A 19,539-nucleotide genomic window follows, 5' to 3' on the forward strand; every position below is an offset into this window, starting at 1 on the left:
TGTATAATTTAGCACTTAAAAAAGCCCAGCAGCATGGGTGTAGAGCCTGAGGGAACCTTTTTCAGAGAGAACCTCCGGCATAAAGACTTCAAGGCTTGTTTGTAGAAACAGCCACATTCACCTGATCTAGTGATAGTCCAATTGTGAGTGGGAAACTGGGTGAGGGAACAGCAAGAAGCCTCTTTTAAACAGCATTACCACAAATATGCAACTACCCCTGTATGTGAGCCCTGATACCACAGTAGCACATCCTAATTCCAGTAAGCAGCTCTGAAATTATTATGGGCATACTGGTGCTTTGAAAACACCTGAAAAGCAAGATTTTGGGGGTGTTTCCTCTACATTCTTCATCTTCTGCCTTATAAGGAGAAATAAATCTTTATTTGCCAGAATGGCACGGAAATGCTGTTCCACCATCACAGGCAGGTGCTGCAGCTCAGGAGCTGGGTCATTTTAAGTGCAAACTTGTGCAAACTCTGGCCTTTCTAAAAGGTCACATCCACATTATTACAGTTGTGTTTTCCCTGGTACTTGTGAATAGCAATCACCTAGGCCTGCATAGCACTTTTTCATCCTTAGCTGCCTGACTCCTTTAGCAAACAAAATCAATTCACTTCTTGCCATTTAAAAGGTGGGGAAACAGAAGCAGGGATAGGCTCGGAGTGGCCAAGGTCGCCAAGCAAACACAGCAAAGGATCACTCTGAGACTGGCTGGGGAGGAACAGGGACATTTGTGAGAGCCACAAATCAGCCCTTGCAGCATCAAGTGGTGCAGACAGGGGCTGGACAGGTGTCTGCTCAGATCTGCTCCAAGCAAAGCTGAGTGGTTGGATATTTCTCCTCTCCAGGGACTCATAGGGCCGGCTACTTCATGGTGGGGTGACACTGCAAATGCTTAGCACAGCCACCAAAAAAAAGAAAACATATATGTATATATATTAAAAAAACCCCACCTTCTACCAAATAGCTCAAATGGTGCTTTCTCCAAGGCTGGCTAAGCCCCAGCTGTTTAGATCCAAGAATGATGGATAAGCCACAGGACTAAGGTTGTATTTTCTACAGGCCACTCTGGTTCCGGTAGAGGGAACTTGCACACTTCATCCTTCAGCAGTGAGAATTAAATTTAGGATAAAAAAAACCTATCTGCACTTCCATACGAGAAAGTGTACACACATCACTAAAAGACTCAGTGGTTTAAAAGCAGGAATATAATAAATAGCATTAACTGTAATACACAGTCAAGGCAACAACAAAAAAAGCCAAGGCTGGAAAGAACTGGCAATTCTTCCTACTTCAAAACAGACTGAATAAAACCCCAAGCAGCTTAATAAAGCCCTGCTTTGAGGGTAAAAGCCAAGCTTCCACCAAGAGCTAGCAATTCATTTTGTCAATACTCAATACAGAGCTGAAGTTTAAACAAATATCCATAAGCACAGGCCAGTTCCATCTAGTGGCATGAATAAGAAGTTTATTCATGTTTATAGCACCAGGCCACCAAGAATGCCAAGTAACAAGATCAAAGCCACCCTGGGGTCTTGCCCTACATAAACAATAATAAAAAAGCAAGGAAGACAGATGGAAAGAAGCTATTCCACACTACCTCAGTGATTTCACTGCCTATTTATAGGCAAAGAATAAGGCTACCTATAAGCAGGCTCTAACATGCCCATCAGCTTTCCTGCAATACAGTCAAGGACAGGAAAATAGAGCTGTTTTTTTTTAACAGCAAAGCAGTCAGATCAACACTTTGCAAGCTTTTTAGTTTTTCTTCTTTTCTTAAAAGGCTCCCACCTGCACCACAGCACATCAAGCTGGATTTGGGACTTGAATCCCTATAGCAGTATCCAGGTGACACAAAATTCTCATCATGACTTTTAAGACACCCACTGACTGTGCAGTGAGGACCCACCACGCTGAAGATATGGACCCACCCAATTTCACCTCTGTATTACTCCATGTACTCATAACTCAGCCACAGAACATCCTGAGTCAGAAGGGACCCACAAGGATCAGAGTCTGGCTCCTGGCCCTGCACAGGACATCCCAATAATCCCATCCCATGCCTGAGAGCATTGTCCAAATGCTCCTGGAGCTCTGTGAGCCTTAGGGCTGTGTCCATTCCCTGGGGAGCCTGGGCAGTGCCCCACCACCCTCTGACACAGCACACCCAAGTTGTTTCACTGTGCAGACAGTAAAATCCTCCCCATTATGGTTTTTCCTACAGCGAACTGAGAGGAGAAGAATGCATTAACAGAAGAGCTACTGGGAAAACCAGAGCCCACCAGGGACTTGGGTTTAAGAGTTCTCTGAACTGACAAGACCTCAGACTGACAGCTGAGGTCACAGGGACTTCCCAGACAAGCTCCTCAAACATGCAAAATATCATCCACAAAACCACTGCTTCCAACCACTACTAGGAGGTAAGGGATCAGCTGCTCTGAGGTGAAGCAGGTCTCAGGAGCACACAGAATGCTTACACAAGGATTTCCAAAACTCACTCAAAATCCTTTTAAACACCACAGGACATATTTTTAGCTTAACCTAAAAATAGCCACCATCAGTGCTGTGCATATATTTAATCTCTTGATATTTGAAGGCGTTTCTGGACTGCAGTAACTGGAGCAGAACTCAAAGCTGCTCCCTCCACCCCACATTTGTGCTGTGATGAGCATCTTCAGATGGTGCTGGAATTTAAACTGACAGTCAAGGGGAGACCCTCCCTTCTCAACACACTGTAATGTATTTTTCCCCCCACTGACAGCATTTGAAATCTTGAACTCCCACATACCCAAGATGGGACTAGACTCAAAGTGCTCGTCTGGCTCCAGCTCAAGGCAACAGGACTACAGAAAGCAGGGGAGGTAGGAACTGAGATCCCAAACGAACAGGGGGGAGGCAAAAAAAAAAAAAAAAAAAAAAAAAAAAGAGCAACTTGAAAGAGATGTCAGCAACATCAAATCACTGTGTTTTAGCCTCTCCCCCACACAGAACACCACTGTTGCTCACCTACACTGACAGAAGAGCATCAGCTCCTACTTCGTGCCTGCAGGCAGCAAACGTGTCTGCTGGTAGCCTGCGAGCAAGGTGAATTTCTGGCTCATTTCACGCTGCTAAAACAAGCTACTTAAATAATGCAGGGCTTGTGACAACCACCACCAAAAATGAAAAGCTAAAAATTCAGTCCTTAAAAAAAAAAAATTAAAAAAGCACAACAGAAGGGAAATATACCAGCCTGGCTTACTGTCAAGCATTTCACTGAAACATTTCAAAGGGTTCATGATTTGCTGGGGGCTGCTCCTTGTAACAGGCACTGAGCAAAAGCAGGGGGAGTTTAACAGGGGTTGATAGTGTTAAGCAGCATCATCCCAACTGAAAATTAGAAATCCCCTGATCATAAGCCCAACAAGAACTGCTGGGCACGAACAAATCCTATTTGCTATGCACAAGGCAGCTACTGCCACTGCTTCACACCCTGCAAAGGGACAGAGCCAGAGGTCAACACGTGGGGCTGCAGCAGGGCTCCTGCCAGCAGGTTTGCTCAGTTCCAAGCCTGGGAAAAGTGGAAAAAGCATTGATTCCAGCCCAAAAGCCTTACCCAGGCCTCTGAAGGCAGGAGTGTGTGGGCAGGGGCTCGCAGGAAAGACCACCTAGTTTCCGGCAGCAAAATCTGCTACAGGTATTGGCCAAAAGCTCCTCTCAGGAGCACAGACCAGGGGCAGACTTATGACAAGAGCATCCACACAGCTCTGCCACCAATTTTGGACCTGTAGGATGTGCTAAAGAGAAGCAACAAACCTTAAGATCATTTAATAACAGAACTGGTTACTGAGTTTATAAAGTATTCCCAAAGTGTCCCCCACATTAGCAGCTGGCTTGGTTTACCACACGATTTTAAACACACACACTCTCTGAGAAGGGGAAGACAGGATTCCTGAGATGTGAGAAAAATCAAGGAACAGAAACTGAAATTAACAACTGAAAGAGCCAGGTAACATTTCTAGGGCAGAAAGCCACAGAACTGGTTTCACCACACCAAAACATGAGACAATATAATACAAGAAATGTTTCGTGGCAAGTAAACCCAACCTGAATGTTCACCTCCCCGACAGACAAGACACCCAACACACACAGTTCAGAAAGTATCCCAGCAGAGCAGCCACTATTTCCAAAACCACACCAGCCTGCAAGTGGCTCCAGCAGCTCCAGGGCAGGTCATGAATGAAGATGGAAAAGAAGAATGAATCTGGCAGCGATCACAGCTTCCAGTCACCTCCCAGAAGTTCCCTCTCTTACCCAAGGAGAAAAGCACTGCAGGGAGTGATGCTCTTTCCTCCCAGGCTCACCACTGGCAACTGGAGTGTGACCAAGAGCACACCAGGAGATGCTCCAAAAAGAGAGGCAACAGATTATCACAGGACAGACTACATCTCCCTGTCACTGCTCCAGGCTAATGAAAATTGCTTACTCAGGAGCAATCAAGAGAACAGATATTTAGGGATTACTTGGCTTCAAATCCCCAACTAGATTTTTTTCCCCATTTTTAAAATCTGCTCAGGACTTACAGGAAACATCTTGGCTGTCTGTACATCACAAGACTTCTCCTCAGCCTCACTTGCAGTTCATTTCATCAAGGTCACAGTATCACAATTATTAATCATAATTGTTTGAAGTACCCAATCAACATTTTTTCTGAAACACAAAGTACAAGAGGAAATGTACCCACTTCTACCGAATTCACCTAACAGCCGGCCACATACATTGGCACCAGTTTTCCTTCCCAAACCTGCAAAATATTTGCACTTCCCTAGCAAAACATCTGCTCTGTGAGCTACTCTCTAAAACATAAGACTGTTTTGAAACAGTTGCTCTCATTTTCCAAAACTGGGCAACTCAAATGAAAGTTTCCCATTCCTTTGAGCTATTCCCTGGTGACTGGCATCCAAGTCAACTTTTGGACACTTCAGTGCCTTCCCAGGACCCCCATCAGTGTCTTTGCCAAATAACAGGGCTCCACATCATCCCATCCCTAACCAGCATGAGATTCCCCTTTTTGATGCACCAAAAAACCACTCTGCGCAAGAGGTGGAAACCTTTGGATCTGTCATTCCCCCTCCTCCCCATCCAATTGAGTCCTGAAAAAAAAAAAAAAAAAGTTAAATCTACAAATTCTAGTTGGAAAGGAGAGTGCATGCCATTACCTAGAGCAGCTCATTTTAAGAGTGAAGTGGAAAAACCAAGGTTTTGAGGGAGACAGAGGTGTCTCTGGAGTTAGTTCCTGTAAAGGGCAGTACTCTGCCTGCCTCAGACTTCTGGCATGTGCAAGATCATCCAGCGTAATCCTCTAAATCCAAAACCTCCCTCCCACATCACAAACACAGGTGCCAGCTTGGCATTTCATGTTGATGCAACAATTCAGACACCAGCAGCTCAGCCCTTGGCTACAGACCCACACACAAACCCAGCCTTGCTCTGCTCACAGCCTATCTCCCAAACCATAATTCAGAAGAACTGATTTGTTCTGATTTTGTGTTATAAGGGTGGAGATGAATGGAAGAACATGTGAAACCATGAGATTTGCAGCTCTGCTGCTTCCAGAGCGAGTTTTGCTTCCAGTTTCCTTTCCCTGAACTCACATGTCCTTTCCCTTCCAGGCTGCTTTGATCAGCACCAAGATTCAGACACCAGTGCCCAGGGGGTTTAAAGAGCTGGACTCCACAAACCCCCAGGTGCCGCACATCCCTGCCACAGCTCCACACAGCATTAATTGCAGCTGCCTTCTCTTTTCCATAAACCCAGCAGCCACGTGGAAAAGAGCAGGAGAAATGCCCTGTGAGCCCCAGGATATACAGCAGAGTGCTCCTCTGTTACTTGAACTTCACAGATCCCTCCAGGAGAAAGGACAGAGCATTTCCTCTCCAAATCCTCAGTAGTTTCCCTACCTTTTTTCTTTCCTTTTTCCAGGGAGCCTGAATGCCACTTTGAAGGGCCTAACAGAACAAAGAAATCCAGGTGCAACCTTTTAAATAGTTATTTAACAAGTTGGATGAACACCTTCAGGAGCATTCAGGTTACTACCTTAGCACTGTTTTCACTGGAGAGGAAACAGAAATAAGGGATTTAAGATTGCTGGGACAGGCAGTGGCACTAACACTCACAGTGATGAGCAACCAGCAGCCTGCTCAGCTCATGGCCCTGTTTTCAGGGGCACTGAGAGCCTGCACACAACCAGGGATAAGCAGACCAAAACCAAGAGGGCTGGAAAGCACAGACAGGTTTAGTTCCAGTGGCAGCCAGAGGACCTGTAAATCACAAGGAACTGATAGGCTCTGATGGCATCCTGGATGTTGAGCAGCTGCCCATCAGACCAACTCAGGAAAACACCTAAGCTGCACTTGGGAAGTTGTGATCCAGAAAAAATTACAAGCATAATGCCCCACCAGAAAAAAAAAAAAAAAAAAAGTAGAAGGCAAGGGGGTATTTTTGTATTTTATTTTAAATGTGACCTGAACTTATCACAAAAAACTTTGCTTTTAAGCACAACACACCTCACCTCATTCACAAAGCTGCTGACAACACAAAAGCTGAGACTTGACCTTGAGGTGGCCCACAAGGAAAAAAACCTGACTTACTGCAGCAGCCCACCTGGGCAAAAAAAGGTGTCTGTCAATCTGCACAGCACTTTCAGAAATATTGACTTAAAAGCCTGCCACCAACCCTTCCAGGTGTCAAACATCCCAGAGTGAGGGACTTCCAAAAAGAATGACTTCACAGGTCACATATTCTGGTTATAACAGCCATGCCCTTCTTTAGGGCCGCATTAAGCATCTGCACTTGCCACAATTCCAAAGGTCAGTGGCCAGAAGCTTCATGGCTTCACGTTCAGAAGGGTTTCACTTCAATACCTGCTAAGGACAGTCATGTTCCCATACCACAGCTTGTTTCCTCCTCTCACACTGAGCTCCTCCAGCATTTCTTACAGCTTTGAAAGGAAATGCCCTGCAAAACGTTTTTGTAGGATTTATATCAGATACCCTACACATATCAAGCATGGTGGAATTGGGAGAACAGAATTAAGGTGGTAAAATAAACTGCAAGGAAGGGGAAGATCTTAAACTGCAGCTTAAGCTGATACAGCCACAGCCTATCCCTAACACTCCAATTACACCTGCTCCTACTGCAAGGTCAGGCACTTTGAAAGATGCTTTTACACAATCAATTAAGGGTTTAAATATACACAAGAGCCAGTTTAGAGCCAGACTGGGCCAGCAGGCCAAGCTCACAGTGATAAGTCTTAAATGGCCTTACCTACTGAGAGTAAAATACTGACAGAAACCTTGTAACACCTGAGCAACAAATCCATGCTCTGCACCAATTTCTGCTGGAAAGCGCAAAAAATAAGCTGCCTCTTGCACCCAAAAACTGCTGCAGGAGGAGCATTGCCACAGAAGAACTGCAACTACCTCCTTACTGCTCCAGCACTGCAGATGACCACTTGTCAAGAGATTTTTCAGACAGCCAGCAACAGCCTTTGCAAAAGTGGGTTTAGTTTAGCTACACAGCCACGTGTAGCCTTGTGGCCAATTCCAGCCCAGCAAACTCTCAGTGAAAACCCAGGGCAGCCTTCCAGACTCATGACAGTTGTCCAGCCTGACTTCATCCATGTCACGTGGCAGTGGCCACTGTGGAGTTTGAGTATGTTAAAATAGCAGAAAAGCAGAGAGGCTGCATTTGAGGTAAGAACCACTATATCAGAACAGAAAACAGTGAAATTAGATGGTGACTGGATTTAGAGATGCTCCACATCCTGCATGAATCCCTTCTGAGACTACTAAAGTTCACAAATGAATGAATTATGAGCTAAAAAGCGAGGAAAGAAGAGCTGCACGTTACTTCTCCAGATCCACAGTCCTGTACATTAACGAGACTCTACCCACTGATCTCAAGGCAAACAAACATTTCACAGACACAGGACTACAAAAACCACCACAGGCCACAACCAGGAAGTTACACAGGCTGCACTCAGTGCAGTTGCCATGGACAGACTTTTTCAGGCAGTGAATCCTGTGCCCACCCTTGGTCAACACATTCGTGGTCCAACACCAGGTGAGTCCTCACAGCAGAACAGAAATTCTCTTCCTGGGTGGTGCAATATCAGACAGATTATTTAACCACCTGGGCTGGAGGGTCAGTAAAAACAGCCACAAACTGCTAAATAAACACAAACACACTGAGCTGAGGAGCACTCTCCAGACACTGTGTTCAAGGCAGAGGTGCATCCCAACCGTTGTGAGCTGGTCTGTGCTAGTGCTGGCAAATCCAAGGGCACCTCCCAGTTGATACACAATGAAGCCTGCTCCCCTACAAAAGGATTCTGCTGTAACAATCTACAGAGAACTATTTACATTAGCCAAGTTACTGCTCCCAGGTCTTGCTCATCCATAGCTGGAAATCCCAGCAGCACGGGAGGCATTAAATGCCCTACCCTGCTGGTTTCCTGAAAGGAGAAAGAGCTGCTTTCTCTGCCTCCCCATTATGCTGCCGCTGTCATCTCCCTCAAATTGCATTTCAGCACACGACAGCAGAGCAGGGAGAGGAGGAAAGTCCTCAGCAGCATCGTGGCTGTGCTGCAGGCAGCTGTCAGCACTGCGGTCCCTTCCCTCTGCCAAGCCCCAAAATGCGTTTGCCCAGCAGAGCTTGTACTTGCCCAGGGGTACATGGGCCACTGCTCCTTCCAAGACCAGCCTTCAAGCAAAAACGATCTGCAAGAAGCATCAGAGAGGGGTTTTCCTTCCCCCTTCATCACACGAAAATGCATGTCTTTGGGATGGGATTTGGAAGTAGAAGTGTAAATCCCTTCCTCACTCTGGTTTTGCAAGGGCTGCAAAAAGCCAACCCCTGCTTTCCTCCAAAGAATAAAAGGAGCAGTGCCCACAGCTTGGTAAGAGCACGCCAGTCTGGATAAAGCAGTACAGGAGCCTTGTGCAAGGAGTGCTTTGGACAAAACATTACTTGAGGCCATTTTTCATTCTTATATTCACCCAAAAAGAGATTCCAGCTAGCACAGATCCTGACCACCTCGTACTGCAGAGCAGCGTCACGTGATGCCTCTACAGATCCCATCCAAATGTTTCTCTGAATAATGCATACAGTTGCTTGGCCTCCTTGCAGGGGAGAGCAGGCTGAGGGGTGAACAACACCATGCTTGCCCTCCAAGGCTAACTGAAAACATTTCAGGTCACCCTGACACCCACAAACACTCCCAGTTTTATTTCAGCTCATCAACTTCGCTTCTTGTTATGAGGGGCAACCACAGGCTCCAAAACTCACCCTGGGAGCAGCTGGGCACCACCAGCATCAGCACAGGAGTGGGGCTCCCTAAAGCCACACATTTAATTTAAATTCCCACTGACCTGGCTCAGGAACACTGCCAGGTGACATCGTGGCTCAGGGTAGCAGCTGCCCCACAGTGAAATCTTTCCCTAAAGCCCAATGCTTTTTCCACTTAATCAGGCACTGACAGTTCCCCTCATGAACGCAGGGAGGGAACCACAGCAGGGTTGGTAATTAGGAGAGAGGCATCATTCAGAAGGAATATCATTTCCCATCGTCAGGAATTAAGCTTTCTCAAGGATTGTTACGAATTTGAAACCACTGCAAGCCCTTAAGCACCGACCCAGAGGAAAAACATCACTCCCGAGATAGTCCAAAATAAACCTGAAATTCTATAAAAGTGACATGAAGGCTGCTGAGAACGAGATTATCCCAGCTCACTGAGACACTCATTATCTCTTATCTCGGTGCTTTGGCAAGGATAACTTATTCAAGCCACCAGGACACTGCTAAGTGGCTTTTTTCCCCCCTCTTTCTTGTTTTCTCTGCCTACCCCTCCCCGATTTCCCACTTCCAGTAACCTGCTTAAAGCAATGTTGACCAGCCCGTTCTTCAGCTCCTTTTCAAACACAGGAACTCCCAGCCTGTACACAAATGACCTTATCTCTGGGGCTGCTGCTGGGAGATAGCTGCAGTCCCCAGACAGCTGAGAGTGTTTCACACCTTCTGCTGTATTTAAGAAGGCACCTGTCCCACTGGGATTGGTCCCACAGAGAGTAATCCCAGTTCCATGAAGCAGTTTGAAACCCCACCCTCACTTCAGCACACACACAGGCTTTGGAGACTATTAATGCCTCATCTTTAAGTAGTTACGGTCATGTCCAAATTCAATAATTTAAAGCCAGTCTTAAAATATCTCCGGATCAAATCCATCTGCAAAAAAACAAAACAAAAACAAAAAACAAAAAACCCAAAAAAATCCCAAACTTCCAGTGAGAGGCATTAGTTGTGCAGTTCTGACTGTTGCAGAAAGAATGCAGCCAGTGGCAAGCCCCAACACCCAGCACCGCGAGTGCTCAGACACACTAAACCACTCACAATGGCTATGGAAAGATATAAATAAAAACAAGACACCCATTCCAAATTAATGAATGGGAGCTTCTTCTAGCAGGCACTAAACAACACCCGAAGGGCTGCACATCTCTTGCACTTGGGTTTGTGCTGCTCCAGGTTGCTAATCAGCTCCTGGCCCCTGGGATACGCTTCCTGTCTCTCTCCAGCTGCGTCGGAGCCGCCGGAATTGTGTTTGCCCCACCTATTCTTGCCACAGGACTTCTCCGTGATTTGTGTCCAATTTCAAAGCACAAGTCTCGCCAGTGGCAGGAACGCCCACTGCATTCTCAGGCAGACAAAGCACTGGTCCACCCCGGAATTTGAACTTACGAGGCACCTCCTGAAACTCCAGCCCAGGAACAGGCTGCCAGCACCCTGCTGGAATCCAGACTGTACCTTATCACCAGTAACACCTGCCCCAAGTGTCCCTCTAGGAACTGCTGGTTCCTGCCCTGACTGCCTGCAGCCAAGCCAATCAGAGGGAAAACATCCCAGGAAGCAAGAGATGGAAGAAAGCCTGTTACCACAATGCAGCATCTCCAAGCAGGCTGAATGTCTACAGATCTTCAGGAAATCTGTCTGAGTCCCTTCCCAAGTCTTGGTGTTCCAGGCACAAACTCCTGTCAAGATGATTGTTTATTAACATCCAGTCGCACCACGAAGACACCCAGCACATGAAATCTATTAACATGTTTACAATTGCAGAAGGCCTGATGTAAGGCAGTGGAATTTTTGCACAGCATTCATCCTAGAAATTAAAAGCACATATTAAAGCTGTAAATCCCACAGTTCTGGAATTAAAAGCTATCCCTGGAATCCTACTAGTCCTAAACAAAATGGGTTCTACCACATGGTTTGAGCTGCACATTCCTACGGCCCTGTACCTGTTCAGGGAGGTAGCAGAACCTGCTCAAGACTGAGGTCTGCAGAATGATGGGTCTCAGATCTCCTGCCTCACCTTCCAAACAGGTTGCAAAGGTTAGCATGTGGCCTCTCCTGCTTTCAGAGAGGATGGCATGAGCGTTTTTCCTCCAGCAACCTTTGCAAAGGCCAGTCTAAACGCCTGACGGGGGACACCTGCCTTTCCCTCCACTGCTACCACTGGAAACCTGCAACAGCTCCAAAGTGCATCAGGTGGGAGAGCAGAGATCCTTAAGAAAGAGGAATCAACCTCCACAGAAATAGAACAGAGAAACAGAGATCTGCCCATTGGTCTTAGGACCAGGACTGGCTGTGCCTCTCAGGCACCAAGGCACTGAGAGATTCCCCCTAGAACTGCTGCCTGAAGCTAAGAAAGAGTCTGCTGTTCCATAGGGAGAGAAAGATAAGAGGTAATGCTCCGAAAAGCACATGGACATCAAGCCTTAGTCTCTCAGCATCATGCCTGGATTATAAAAATAAACGTGCACAGCAGCAACATCAGCTTTTCTCTTTCAAAGCATCAGAGGTCTCAGGACAGTGACCAAACCGAAAGAAACTGAACCGAAACATCAACTACTAAACTTATTTGGATGAAAAGCGTTCTAAGCACCTGCCAGTAAGATTCCAAAGTAAGTATTAGAGGACACTCAAAGACAACACTCCGGGTCATAAAGCACATGTGGGATGAAAGGAAAAACCTCCCGGGCTGGGCTGGCAGGTGTAAGCAGCTGTTATCCACCCAGGGTTTCAGCCAGCACAGCTGCAAAGCTGGGGATCCATGGAATGACTCTTTAAGCCAATCTACATTTTGCCCACCCCAAAGCACTGCCCCGGGCGAGCTCACACTCCTCTCCTCACACACACGCTGGAGTTCCCCACAGCTCTTCAGCCGCAGAAGACTCTGCTGGGATCCCGACCTGCCTCTAGCCATCTGGGGGAACAAGGTCAGCTCCAGGGGCAGAAAAACTCATTTAATAAACGCATCGAACATTAACGCTTGCAGGCTGTGCTCCGTCTACCACGCCGGGCCGGCACTTGGATCAATGGAGAAGGGAAAGAAGAGGAGGAAGAGGAGTATCTCTTACACTGATCCCCCAGCTCCGAGGACAGCTGCGTTTGGGGCTTCCTTCCTGCAGCGGCTCCCACAGCAGATGCCTGAGATGTCGAGACGTCCCAACGGCACCGAGTGCTCCCACACTGAACAGAAGAGAGCAATCTTTTACCCTCATCTCCCCACGAGAGGCTAAACCCGACAGCCGGGCCGGGGTACCCAGGACAGCCGTAGGGAGCTGCCGGAGAGCAGCCCCCGGGTGTCCCTTGGGGCTGCGGGGGGCACAGGTGTGTGCACGGAGGTGAAGGGACCCCCCGGCCCCGGAAAGGGGGAGAAGGGACCGGCCCTGAGGGGATGGAGGGCGGAGGGAAAGGACCCAGTCCTGAGGGGAGCTGGAGGGGGGAGGGGGTGTCCCCGATCCTGAGAGAAAGCGAGGAGGAAGGACTCGGCCCTAAATGAAAGTGGAGAGGTACGGGAGGACGTTCACGGCGAGGACAACGCGGGAGACCCGTCCCTGAAGGGAAGCACCGGGGGGAAGGACCAGTCCCTGACGGGAAGAGAGGGGAAGGACCGGCCCTGAAGGGACGCGAGCGAAGAGGAACGAACGAAACGCACAGCGAGCCCTGAGGGGACGCGGGGGGGGGGGGGGGGGAGGGACGACCCGTCCCTGAGGACAGGCCCCAGCCGGGAGCAGCGCCCGACCCCGCAGCGAGAGGTCCGGCAAGGCCCAGGGACGCCCCGGGGCGGCCCCTCTGTCCGCGGGGCGGGAGGGCTGTCCCGGCACTCACCGGCTCCGCGGGACAGAGGGGTCACCCCGGCACTCACCGACCCCGCCGCCCCTCCGGCCCCGCTTCATTTAACCGCCGCTCCCGCCGCTTCCGCCCGGCCCGCGCCACGTGACCGCGCCGCCCCGCACCATAGAGAGACGGCGAGGGAGAGACAGAGTGGCGCGGGGGGGACGGGCGGCGCGGGCGGGCCGGGCCCGGCCAACCTACCATAGAGAGAGGGGGCGGCCGGCCAGCGCCGCGCCACGCCCCCTGCCGGGCGGGCGGTGTTCCCGTGGGGAGGGGGCGTGGCCAGGGCTGCACGTGTCTGCGGGGCGGGGCCATAAATTTTGGGTGCCCAGCAATGGGCGGTCCGGGACCCCTGCACGGGACCCCCACCCCGTCCCCCTCAGCTCCGGGTGCTCGTGGGGGTCAAGCGAGTGGCAGGGAGTCCCCAGGACACCACATCTGTAGCTGGGGACGTCCTGCAGGAAGAGCGGAAAATGGAACTTGAGGGATTGAAGTGACTTGCCAAGAAAAGGAGACAGCCGATTCATTGAGCTCCGCAAGATTTCCCCAGAGAAATGGGAAAATTTTAATTGCTTTTTCAAGAGGTTCACGTCGTAGAGAAGTCCTGGAGCTGCTCCTCTACAGCACAGCCCACCCACTGGAGCAGGCTGCAGAGATCCTCCCGAGCTCTCTGAGCACCAAAAGGAAAGCAGAAACCAGGAAAACTTCACAAAAAGTAGTTATTAAAGAAAACAGCAGTGCCAGTGTTTGACACAGCACTGAAGGACTGACATGATTTCCTCCTCCAGGTAATGAAATTGTTCAGTCCCTGCTGCTGGCTGACATGAGGTGAGGGGCTACAGCAGCTCCCTGATCATTTGTTCATATTGTGAAATCACTCAAAGAATAAAAAGCATTTTATTTGTGCTCCCTCCTTTTTTATTTATTAAACCAAATAATGGCCAGAAGAAATCCCAGCTTTCAGCATCAGGGAGGGAAGGCACTGCTGCAGCACACACCAACACTGAGTATCACCCTCAGACTTCCTCCTGTCCTCCACTTGCAAAGCAGCAGTAATTAGGGGGAACCCCCCCCCCCCCAAAAAAAAAAAAAACCAACAGGAAAGCAAGGATTCATCAACATTAGTGAATCTTTCTCCAGCTTTCATTAAGGGGGAGATTATAATTTCTTTCTGCAAACTGAGGTCTTGGAAATGTAGCAGCACATATAATGAGATAAGAAGAGAAAAAGATTAAGGTGAATTAATGAAACAGTGTTTTCCCTGCAGAGGAGGACTTTCATCTGGGCAGTCCATATACATCTGTTAAATCAGTTGCATTTTGATACTTTGTCCACTCTTTTCCTCTGATTCCCACAAATATTTCAGCAAACAAAACAGTGGCTACAAGAGTTTAAAGTTGTGAGTTTATTGCATATGTAACAAAAATGAACACGACCTCCTGGGTCCAGCCTACTATACAATCACTGTTTATTCCAGCTGGTTCCATAACCACATTAAATAGAACTAGTATTTCTTTAAATACTTTGATTTAGACATAAAATGAAACATTAGTGTACAACTTCCACAAAATAAATCTGCAATAAAAACAGTGGGAAGAATAACAAGGATAGCAGCAATACTTAAACATGACATTACAAAATAATAAATTAAAAAAATACATTATAAAGTGGTTGAGGAACAACAACAACAACGAAAAAAATTTTAACAGATTAAAACCAGATCCATACTGTGTTTCTGGGAATTTGCTGTGCCACACGGCCCCGAAGCCAGGCACTGGCTGCAGAGGGCCTGGTGGCTGGATCAGTAATTTACAAAATCTGTTGGATTTTTACAACCACCTCGACTTGAACTGAGGACAAACTGCTGAGCGAGCGCCGATCGCACAATCTGAAGCTTGGAGCAGCCTTTTTTTGGAGCAGGGTCTTGTCTAACATAATGCCCAAGAGAACACTCACACCCATCCAACAGTCTCGTTTCCTCCCGGTGGAACACACGAGCAGAGTGGTGGTTTCCTACATCCCTGAGCGTAGAGTAGAGGCTGAGGAGCAGTACCAGGGCACTGCCGATGGAGCAGCTGCGGGGTTTGCCGTGGGACAGGAACGACAGACACGCTGTACCTTGTATTTCCTTCGGGTCAGATCCAAGAGTAGCCGCGCACAAGGTGGAACGTGGAATGACAGAATGAACACAGGACTCGATGGTATTCTTTGGGCAAGTTTGAGAAGTAACAACCAAGTTCAAGTGCTGGCAGACTGAGTGGGAATGGACACAAATTCAGACAGCTGAGGTTATCCCAGACCTCTGAGAGCCACTGGCTCAAGCCATGCTAACTCCTGTTGGCATTTCATCCTTCCCTGGCCTTGGAAATGGGCACAGGAAGAACAGGCTATGCCGCCAAAGCCATTCTTCCTCACTTGCTGTTTTCCATCCACCCAACCAGCTTTAAGGCCTGCCTCAAATGCATGTACAGATTAAGACAAAAAATGTCTCTGTCGTCACTGAAGTGGCACAAAATTGCAAAGACAAAACGACGGGAGAGGTGGTGAAGCTGTTGAAAAGAGAACTGAAATCATTTAAAAGACAGTGCCCTATTCTTGTTACTGTCAGCACGGAGGAGGTACCTTGACAAGGGCTTTTAAATACAGCAAAAAACAGACGGACTTTTTGAAACAACAATCCTTGCCTATTCTTATTTTGTGCATTCAATAAAACACTGACCTAGCAAAGACATTAGGAACTATCTTATGTCAACTGGGTTGTTGACATAAAGCTACTTGACCTACAGATCTCCAAATCAGGGGCCTTTCACTTCATCTCACTTGGTTTGTACTGAGCCAGTTGTGCTGCAGGTGTGACAGGATTTTTTTTAGGGGTGGGGTTTAGTATCTGGGTTTGGGTTTCTTTACACTTTTTTTAGTGAAAAATCCACATGGGACTGCATGCAAAGCTTTTGGGCAATAATCCATTTAGCATTTTTCCTATCTGACTGGTTTATTGCACATTCAAACGTACTGAAAGGATTAAATACACTCTATGAACAGGTTTGACTTCAAAGCAGTTTGGAAAATCCAGGGTTGTGGGGACTCTGCTACTCAGCCCGAGACCATAGGGATGCTGTCTGCCAACTGCTGCACATCCCAATGATCAGAACTGCAGAAATTGGTCTCCAAGTGCCAAAAGATCCCTACAGAACATGGGGCTGAACATGCCTCTCCTGTACAGTCCTGCAGGATGAGCATCTTTAGCCACCCTGTGCAAATCTCACAATATGATACAATTTTACACCTCCGATGCAACTCCTGACAACAAATCACCAGAATTATGGTCAATGGCAAAAAGAAAACCACAAACAAACAAAAAAAAACAGAGAAAGATGCCAGGGTTTTGACAAGTGTCTACTTTCTGTCTTATCACAGTTTAAAGCTATTACCAAATTCAATTAAAAAAAAAGACAAAATAGAAGTATTCCAGTAGACATCTCTTAAGGACAGGCTCTTACCCACAGCTGAATTTCAATGCACTATTCCATGAACATAACATCTATTAAGTGTTTCAGTCATGAATCTCTCTAAAAATCAGGCTTGTCAAAGAAAAAAAATCCTATACAAGCAAGTCTGTTTAAGTTTAGACATATTTGATAGGTAACTGGGTCTCTCTGAAGCCAGGTTATTTGTTAAAATATTGTCTCATCTCGGTGTGCAAACTGGAAAAATGTTAGTGATTCAGTGTCTTAGGTTACAATGTAAGATGTAACCAAAAGTATGTATTCTATCACCATCTGTTAAAAACCAAGTGGGGCAGAGTTGTCTCTTCCATGACACATCCCTGATAACTCCATGAGGGATATCTTCTGTTAATGGGCCATCAAACCTCACTGCTTCACTGATAAAATTACATTATTCCATTATGAGATGCTCTGCCCAGCAGGAGAAGCCAAGTATTCCTACACGGATATAATCTGAGCTTTAGAACACCGCAGTCAGCCCTTACCTACTGCATTCCCAGAGGACAAGAGCTACATAACCACCACTGGACCTTCAGAGGAAGACCAGACCCTTCTACAGGATCACTGCTTCAAAAGAACCACATCTATCCCTCCAAGAGGACTGCAGCCACCACTTACTCGGACTGCCACCACTACCCTGACCAACAGGGTGTCAGGTCCTATCCTGACTCTGCCAGTTTAAGCCAGTGTTTCTGTATTATTGCCTTGTTATATATATACTAGTAAAGAACCATTATTCCTATTTCTCATATCTTTGACTGAAAGCCTCTTAATTTTATAATTACAATAATTTGGAGGGAAGGGGGTTATATTTTCTATTGCAAGGGAAGCTCCTGCCTTCCTTAGCAGACACCTGTCTTTCAAACCAAGACATTCAGTTATTGGATTTGCTATCGTTTCCCCTGTGTTAGAGAACAAACCTTTTAATATTAGTTTCAGTTATTGGAAAAACTAGCCTTATAGGGCTCTCTGGAGAAATTTTCATCCCTACAGAACTGAAGTCATAAATTCTTCCAATAGCTTTCTGTAACATTTAGAATGTATTGACTATATAGTTCCCCTTTTACCTCAGTCTCCAAATAAACCTTACGCAAGGCCAAAAAATTTGAAGCAGGAGTTTGCTCTGTTAACTTGACTTTTAGTGATTTCCATGTGAGTCTTAGAATTTAAAGTCACACAAACACATCTTAGGTAAAACAGTGGCACAGAAATCACAGCTTTGGGATTGAATGGATTTTTATCCTCTGTCTCCTCCTCACAAGGCTTCTCTGCAAAGTACTTACATCTGAACAAACTATGGAAAGTAATTCTGCAGGAGGAAAGAATTGTTTTCACGTGCAAAACAATTAGACTTCAGCCAGGACAACCAAAAAAGAAATCATACAATACCATTTAAGCTATCCCAGATTCCTTCACTTTTCTCAAGGTGAGCCACAGCTTCCACTGGGAGCTTCCTGCTAAGGCAGAACTTGGATTTCTTTACCTTTCAGTTAAGTGTTCATATGGAGGTATTTTCTGCTAGAAGTTTACTTTTTAAACAGATGTTTAAAATGTGCAATGCAAATACTGGTGCCAGTCAGACACTCTGCACCTGCTGGACTCTACAAAGGCTCAAGCTTGATTTAAGACAGACTAACCAGGTGCACCTGCCAGTTGCAAGTCCCGAGCAAATTAAGCTCATTCTCAAATACGCTTTGATTCTCCTATTAAAAAAGCCCCACAGGTCGCTGACCCTATCACAATATGTGTTACATATCTAGCAGAATATCCTGTGTAACCAAAGCCAAATGCTGAACTTGGCTGCATTTCATTTCAGGGGGGATGGAAGAAGAGGGAAGGGGTCATTGTAACAAAGGGGAGAAAATAGAGTTGGGAACCACCAAGAAAAGCCCCGACCCTCCCCCCCAATCCACCAGCAGTGGAAGGGAAACAGCCCCATCTCTAAGTTGTCAGAGTTCAGATGTTTCAGACAGCTTAGCAGGAAGTTCACAGCAAGCTTCTTCTAGCTTTTGATTTGGTGGTCCATGAGCTAGCATCTGTTTCCTTTGGTTGCTTTTTCATTCCACAGCAAACCCACATGTCTCTTCCACAGCTGTCAACAGCTTCTCATAAAGCTTCTCATATGACTCATAAGGCGGAATGTCGATCCGGTTAAAGCTGCAGGGAAAGTAACAAAACATTGATGGATCTGAAGTGCTCATTGGGGGGAAGATGTGAAGAAGCTACATATAGATAAAAATTGTAAAAACTCTCAGCTGCCTCAGTAGCCAAATGAAACAAGATGACAAACAACTACTTCTACAGCAGGAATGCACAGCTTAATAGGGCAGCGTTTGGGATGAGGAGGAGGAAGAGGCAGATGCAGGAGACTTGCAAAGAAAAAGCAACACATCAGGCAGGCCCACTCCCTGCTCTGCCTGCAGACAGTCTGCTGCTGCTGCTGACACCATTTCCTGCCTCTGATGGAGTGAGATTTCCGTGCAAGGGCTCAGGCTGTGCCTATACTGCACCAACAGCACGAGCTTCCAACATTCGACATCTGACAACACTTCTTTGTAATAAAGAAATAAAGAAATAAACTTACAAACGTCTCACTACCCAGAATAATCACCTCTGGAATAAATGAAAACCACAGATAGTATAGAAGACAAATCAAGCTTTAAGAAAAGCAAATTATTTTGCTGGCTGCAGAATGCAGATATATCTAAGCTAAAAGGGCACACTTGGAGTCATCCATGTGTATCACATGCCTAACCCCTTCCCAGGACAGAGATGACTCCCTTAAATCAAGACAAAGGGAGAGGAAGCAGAGTGTTTCCATCTT

The 19,539-nt window shown here is 46.9% G+C and overlaps 2 protein-coding genes across 9 annotated transcripts in view; both read right to left on the reverse strand.

Annotated features, from left to right (window-relative positions):
* Positions 1–13,279, reverse strand: part of RNF216 (ring finger protein 216) — a 76,811-nt gene extending 63,532 nt beyond the window's left edge. For 2 of the 5 annotated variants that reach the window (XM_066197819.1, XM_066197815.1), the window contains exons 1-2: positions 13,204–13,269; positions 12,450–12,561 (exon numbers count right to left, since the gene is read on the reverse strand). The gene's annotated coding sequence lies outside the window, so the exon portion shown is untranslated. Of the gene's footprint in view, positions 1–10,967; positions 11,032–12,449; positions 12,562–13,030; positions 13,054–13,203 lie in introns of those variants that run through there. The other 3 variants (XM_066197816.1, XM_066197817.1, XM_066197818.1) reach the window with 3 other exon arrangements.
* A 1,312-nt stretch (positions 13,280–14,591) lies between these two features.
* Positions 14,592–19,539, reverse strand: part of SMURF1 (SMAD specific E3 ubiquitin protein ligase 1) — a 45,091-nt gene continuing 40,143 nt past the window's right edge. For all 4 annotated transcript variants that reach the window (XM_066197751.1, XM_066197750.1, XM_066197748.1 and 1 more), the window contains exon 18: positions 14,592–18,872. In XM_066197751.1, coding sequence (XP_066053848.1) covers positions 18,773–18,872 — 100 coding nt within the window. In that variant the 3' untranslated portion in view covers positions 14,592–18,772. The remainder of the gene's footprint in view (positions 18,873–19,539) is intronic.

The sequence above is a fragment of the Chamaea fasciata genome, unplaced genomic scaffold (genome assembly GCF_029207755.1).
Source record: "Chamaea fasciata isolate MVZ Bird 193981 ecotype frontalis unplaced genomic scaffold, bChaFas1.0.hap1 SCAF_16, whole genome shotgun sequence".
NCBI lineage: Eukaryota > Metazoa > Chordata > Aves > Passeriformes > Sylviidae > Chamaea > Chamaea fasciata.